Below are 7,541 nucleotides of genomic sequence, written 5' to 3'. Positions count from 1 at the left end.
GAGTCATACCAGTAGCCTGTACACACTTGACTGGTGTTTATCATAAGTCACGGAGTCATACCAGTAGCCTGTACACACTTGACTGGTGTTTATCATAAGACACTGAGTCATACCAGTAGCCTGTACACACTTGACTGTTTTTGTTCATATGACATTGACAAATTTAACAATGTCGAACAAATCTTCCTCGCACAGTTTAACTACATACACCATTATCACATAATAAAACGGCAGGTTATTAAGGTGTTTGTCTATAAATCGTTAGAACTGTAATAAACTGTCAAAAACAAACGAACTTAAACTAAACTAGCCATCAGGACGTCAACACGTACGATTTTTCCTTAGTTTTATGTAATTTACTGGCATATGCAGTATGTGTTTGATGAATGAATACAGTTTCCTCATGCTCACTTTGAAATATGTTGTGGGATCAATATTGGTGCATTGTGCACACAGCATTTTAATGCATCTATATATGGCATGGTATAATGCAGTTAAAGTGTACGCATATGTGGTAAGTATCAGTGTTGTTTTGTGGACTTTTATGGTATCAATACTGCAGTATCCATTGTGATGTGTGAAGGACTTACACCACATTATTCTGATGCTTTCTATCAATAATGTTTTCTATTATGGTCTTAAATAGTATCATGGTGGTCAATAGCCATGGTCCAGATGTGTAAATATATATAACAACACGATAAACTGATGTGCTCTATCAATGATATGGTGTGTAGACTATCATGGAAACATTACGGTCAGTACATGTACCTATGATGTTGCGTTGTAGACTCTCACGGTATCATTACGGTCAATATCAATGATGTTGCATGGTAGACTCTGACGGTATCATTACGGTCAATATCAATGATGCTGCGTTGTAGACTTACACGTAATAGTCGTGGTCAATACCAATAATGTTGCGTTGGAGACTCACAGGGTATCAAAGTGGTCAATATCAATTATGTTGCATGGTAGAATCTCACGGTATCATTTTGGCCAGTACGTATGATGTTGCATGGTAGACTATCAACGGTATCATTGTGGTCAGTAAGTGTGATGTTGCGGTGTAAACTCTGACGGTATCATTGTGGTCAGTAAGTGTGATGTTGCATGGTAGACTCTCGGTATCGTTGTGGTCAGTAAGTGTGATGTTTCGGTGTAAACTCTGACGGTATCATTGTGGTCAGTAAGTGTGATGTTGCATGGTAGACTCTCTCGGTATCATTGTGGTCAGTACGTATGATGTTGCTGTGTAAACTCTGACGGAATAATTGTGGTCAGTACGTATGATGTTGCGGTGTAAACTCTGACGGAATCATTGTGGTCAGTACCTATGATGAAGTGTAGAGGACGTACACTGTATCGCTGTTGACGTATCAAACATGATATATGGTTGACGTATCACTGTGGTATATACATGTAGTAATGAATCTGTTTGAATGGTATGTGTTCCTCGTTTCCTCTCATTAACACAGGTGTGACTGCTGAATCATGTATTGCAACACTATACTACAGCTCCGGCTACGACTACTACATCGAATGTGACAATGGATGCTGTGGCTATTATTATGCCCAGGAATGCTGTGCTTCACCGTAAGTATCAGATTTCATATCGAATATACATGTAAGTCTCGTGTAAAAACCGTGTAAGATCTTATATAATCACCTGGTCCGAGTATCAACTGTACAGTGTGATAATTTATGTTTCTCCAGATATGTATATATATATAAATGTATTATTAAAAATAGATATAATATATTACTTTCAATTAATGATATATCTGTTCAAATCATGTTTATACTTTCATAGAGTTGGTACCATTGTCGGAGCAGTCATTGGCTGTATTATCTTCATCGTCTGTATCGTCGTCTTTATCATCGTCATCAAGTCCTGTAACAAGAAAAGGACTGGTGTTATTGTCGCAGGGCAAACTGGTGGACCCGGAAACGTCACGGTCGGTAAGTGGAATTATAAGGGGATACATTTGTGGTAGGCATGAATGAATTCGCAGAAATATCAGTACTTATTTTGAATTCTCTGTTATACATATTATGCAAAATTAAGCAAAATACATAATCTCGTTTATCATTTTGGAACAGATAGAGAGAATGGAATTTGTTAGTTCTCTGCTAATATATACTATAGCTTTACACATTTGAATATCGTTATATACATGTTTAACATTAATCTCTAATATACAATAAACATTCGAATGCTATGGAACCAGGAAAATAAATAATACAACGAATTCGACTGACATAGTTCACTACTGTTTGTAAGGGGTATCCATGAAAGGTTGTTGCACGAAACAATCGCTTCAAACCACTAAAGAACATACCAAAGAACATTTCAAATTATGTAGTATACTTCTAGATATGGCAGTAAATGATTCTTATACTGATAAATGTACATAGATATACACAAACATTTGTACATGTATTCATACCAGAAAACCGTTTCAGTCTTACTTACTAGACATTCATTATGTTTTTTATAGTTAACACTGCCAACCAACAGCAAATGCAACAACAGCCGTACGGAGCCTATCCCCAGCCGGCTTATCCTCCTCCTCCACAGTATGGGGGACAACCTCAACCATATCCACAGCCACAACCAGCATATGGAGGCCCACCTCAAACATATTGAGTTCAACCTCAATCTTGTTGAAGTGAAGAAACGGCTGAAACTAATATTAAATAAGTCCGTTTAAGCCCGAGTGATTTTTGTCAAAATATTTTAGATTTACATATTTTACAATTTTTATAAATAACAATTGTAGATTATATCTATTCTACCAAGTACTTTGTAATGAAAATGTGTTTTCGTATTAACCCTATATCCACGCTCTTTATCTATGTATTTAACAAGTTTCGCGTTTTTATCCTTTTTGATGTTGTGAGCTTGTTGCTTTTTTTTGCCTGCTACGTTTGAAATTAAGATACATTTGGGAAAGATGATGCGTGCCTTATTATTTGTTTATTTATCATTAATTTACTAGAAATGCTATTTATCAAAGAAGAAACATCGTTCCCGCTTCCTGAGCTTGCCCTATCACTCTGACCAAGTTGAGTGAAGTTTCTGAGTCTCCTATATTTGGGTATGAAAATCCCGCAAGTTACGCTTGCAGTTGCCATTTGGTTTCTCGATTCCACAGAGAATTAACTGTGCTATCACTCTTAAACTTACGAACACGTTTTCGAGTACAATTCCTAACAAGTTAAGTGGAACATTCTGACTGCAAACTTGGTTAAATGTATTCTTTTTTGTTAGCACAATATATGTTACATGTACATCTGCGTTTAGCATCACTCGACAAAAGAAACCCATTCCTGCAGAGCTGGGGAGGAAGTTTTGATTGTTGGACATGCATGGTTAACTCATTCGCCTCTGAAATTTCATTTTGAACTATTCCATCCTTTGAATTGGAAGAGTTCAAATGTGTCTTCAGGGATGAATGAGGTAGTTTAAAATAATATATGAATGCTCATATTTTATCGTCCAATATTGTGTGGTTATAACTAATGAAAAGTGTCGTTATATCGCAGACATGGTAGAGATTAAGTTATACATACGTGGTATTTATCAATACAGTGTTTTTTTTATTTTTGCTTTTTTTTCATGCATCAACAATTCAATTTATATTTCACATTTTGGTTAGAACTAATAAACAATATTTTTAGATATGCTTGTGTTTGTTAATGATATAACCCTGAACTGGTTCAACACTATCACTCAATATACACTAATCCTTCAAACTGCAATTCAATCACTGTTCTTACCCTCCCAGATACGTTTTTAGCCACTTTTATCATGTAAACATGGCAATGCACCTATAACGTTATTGAAAACATTGCAGCTATGATCACAGGACCTCGGCATCTTTATTTGCGACTAAATCGTCCAATAGTTAAACATTAAGCGTTTTCTTCGATAAATAAAGGATTTCATGACCTTAAAGTCTAGAAATCCTACCATTATCTATTTAAGAATATTGTTGCGCCTTTTTCTTTTTAAAACACCTTTAATATTGCCGTTCGTTTAAAACTCCCTATAAAGACACCAAAGTTATCAAAAGAATGTACACGTTTGTGTGAATGCCTCATTAATAAGTTTTTTTTAAATTTAACAGCTTTTATTGACTAAAGAAACGTCGTTCCGATTTAAAGATCTTTTAAAGATTTTGTCGGTCGTATAAGGTAAACCTCCATTTGTTAACGTATTTGACGATTCAAGTTCGCGTATTAGCAATGCACACGTGCTCATTGTCCTATAGTATAGTTATACACCAGTTTACAAGGACGATTTTGAAACGGGTACAAAAAAAGAACATATTACAAACACTCTATATAGCATTCACCTTTAGTTACAAACAATGGTAGTTAGGTAGAGCATAACATGGCGTGTTTGGGTAATCCATCATTACTCCTAGTTACCGAGTAAACACATTGTGAAATAACGACCTGTTGTGGAGACATCCACTTTGCGTTACCTCATTGTCCTATCATAGACACAGACACGTCATTGTTACCATATAATGGTTGTGACACGGGCTGGGAGGGGGGAGGGGGTGAAAGGGAGGAGGAGAAACAGAAACTATAAATATAACAATGATACCGGGTGTCAGTACATCGATATCGTCAACTTTGGAATGCTGTCTGATTTAAATTAATGTTATCTATTAATATACTAAACTGGCCCCCGTCTTTAGAATATTAAATTATAAAGTAAAAAAAAAACCACTTTGATAACGCTGATCACTATGATGTCTTATTTTAGAGTTCTAAAAATGGGATAGATAAGCAAGTAGTAACATGCAGCTAGGAACACTCATAAATATTTTGGCTATTAGTCCGTCTACTAATATACAGACTGTTTCATATTCTACAGTCTGTCGTGTAAGTCTTACCTCCTTTATATCTGTGTAGGATGGCGTGCATAGGCTTTGCCGTTAGCCATATTACTTCTTTACCAACAATTTTAACAATACTGATTTAACATATAATGGTTGTGACACGGGCTGGGAGGGGGAGGGGTGAAAGGGAGGAGGAGAAACAGAAACTATAAATAAAACGATGATACCGGGTGTCATTACATCGATATCGTAAACTTTGGAATGCTGTCTGATTTATATTATTTTTATCTATGAATAATCAAGAAAAAATAAAAATAAACTCTGATAATTTTGATCACTATGATGTCTGATTCTAGAGTTCTAAATTAGGGGGAGGAAAACTAGTAGTAAAATGCAGCTTGGAATTACTCAATAAAACGTTTGGGCTGGTAGCCTCTCTACTCATATAAAGTTTATATTCCACAGTCTGTCCTGTAAGACTTACCTCCCTTTATATCTGTGTTGGAGGGGGCGTGCATAGACTTTGCTTATTGTTATATTACTTCTTTACCAACAATTTTAACAATAATGATTTCTGATGAATATCAAATGACTTTGTTAAAATAAACACATATTTCACTAGGTTCCTTGCTGTTTTAACACATTACTTTTTTATAAAATGTTTTGGTTTCTCTGTTCTTGAGACTGTAAATGATGTTTAAAATTCCTATTTTATATTTTGAATCATTTAATGAAAGTGTACCATTGACGTAATAGAAAAAGGTTATTCGTAAATGGTATATATACTGATCGGTGTCTTTATAAATATAATATGTCTTAAGGGTATTTTGACGTTTTGTGTATTGTTTTATAAGTGGTGATGAACCACTCTCTGTTACATTTTATATTAAAAGATTTCAGCGAGTTAAGTATTGACAGGTTCATAACAATGATCTGTTAATTCATGAACACACTCAAGCATAAACCTGTACTAGGAAACACACACGGGACTGCACCTATAAAAATTGGTAACTTATACAGTATGCCTACAATAAATTACATTACACCATACTGCTGTTTCGTCCTTCTAGGACTCATCGGTGATGTTAGGGGACGAAAAGTTAGAAATCTAAATTGGTCCAAACTGCTGTGGAAACCTCAGGGAGTAAGAAATCCACCAAAATGCTATAAATAAAATTAGGTCGGATAGACTGCATAGTTCTTTTTTTTTTTTTTTACTTTCCCTTCCCTTTGATACAGATGACAACATCACAACTCAATTCTATGATATATGTCATATCTCATCCAGTACAATGATCATTAGCAGCTGCTATGACTTACATGTATATACAATATGAAAATGATTACCACATCGCTACCGAATTTCGTAACAGGAGTAATGACAATTTTTTCATTTTTTTTGTCTTACCTCAAAAGTATCAGCCCAGGCTTCCCCGCTGATGACGTCTACTTGTGACACGCGCTCACTTTCGCTCTCTGCACACTTGGATTTGTCATACAAATATTGAAAGCACACAGTTAGCTATTTGAGTAGTCCCAAAGTAAACAAAAGAAGTGACCAATCGCTTGTATGACTTCTCGTCCTTTAACGATTACAGAGATGCGACACCCGGCTTCAAAGCCTAGATTGATTTAAGAAAAGTATGTTAATTTCTGCCAACATTCCATCCAGTTTGTCACGTAAACATTTTTATCACACAATGTACTGTGTTATCCAGTGAATATACTAGTGACATTTTTTTTGCGTATTAACCCATGTACTATGACCTATCAGCCCTGTGATTTGTTGTACGTTTCAATTGTTTCAATTGTGACGTCACGCCAAGGACAAGTACATGACGTCACAAACTGACGTACTAGAGTAAAAATGGCGGCTTTTTACATTTCAAGTTTGCATGAAAATTGTCGTTTTACTCGATTTTATTACATATCAAATTTATGAAACTCGTCACGAATTTTTCATTTTAGCTCGCCAGAGGCGCGCGTAATTGAAAAATTCTTAGACTCGTTACATAAATCTCATATGAAATGGAAACTCATGTAAGATCCTATATATAATTGTAACTAAAACTTTATTCATTTCTTCGTCATTTGTTTTAATTTCTCGTCTTCCTCTTACATATTGTACAATCTACATATTTTCCAACGCTTCGATATCCCCGTCCCACTGCAATCTTGTTATTCATATACACCGTTACTTTCTCGTTATTTCCTTATTATAAAACTGAAGCACAGAATGGCAAGGAAACTTCCGTTGACGAGAAAGCTCAGTAGGTAAGAATTCGGTCTAGTTCAACAATTTCTTTGCTTTTATAATATTGTTGTTAATTATGTTAAGTTTCTTTCAACTTGATATTTTTTCATCAATGTCAAACAAGGTATGGTTTTCTTTAAGAGATTATTTTTTTCAAAGCTAGAATCCTGTCAGAAGGAACAGTTTCTAAAGCAGTTTTAGGAGGTGGTACAGGGATCCTTAAATTTGAAATGAACGAAATACAATAAACAACAATGTTCTGAGTGTGAAACCGATTGAGCTACAAACGTTCCTAGTCTACAAAAGCTCCCTGGTCGAACGATACTACAGTTATATTCAAACGGAATTTAGGGGAGGTAATTATATATAGGAAAACACCACAGTGTCAAGGTTCCTTATTGTCATCAGAGATCGGGTGCATCATAATTGCC

General features: G+C 35.3%; 1 protein-coding gene across 1 annotated transcript in view; it reads left to right on the top strand.

The window, feature by feature from the left end:
- LOC110449734 overlaps positions 1-5,504 on the top strand; it is a 10,084-nt gene extending 4,580 nt beyond the window's left edge. Inside the window, exons 2-4 of the mRNA XM_021496794.1 lie at positions 1,479-1,596; positions 1,814-1,962; positions 2,502-5,504. Of these exons, the coding sequence (XP_021352469.1) occupies positions 1,479-1,596; positions 1,814-1,962; positions 2,502-2,650 (416 nt within the window). The 3' untranslated portion in view covers positions 2,651-5,504. The remainder of the gene's footprint in view (positions 1-1,478; positions 1,597-1,813; positions 1,963-2,501) is intronic.
- Positions 5,505-7,541: the final 2,037 nt, after the last annotated feature.

Source organism: Mizuhopecten yessoensis, unplaced genomic scaffold, assembly GCF_002113885.1.
Source record: "Mizuhopecten yessoensis strain PY_sf001 unplaced genomic scaffold, ASM211388v2 scaffold479, whole genome shotgun sequence".
Lineage (NCBI taxonomy): Eukaryota > Metazoa > Mollusca > Bivalvia > Pectinida > Pectinidae > Mizuhopecten > Mizuhopecten yessoensis.
The sequence above is the reverse complement of the archived record's forward strand: the minus strand, read 5'-3'. Positions and strand labels throughout refer to the sequence as shown.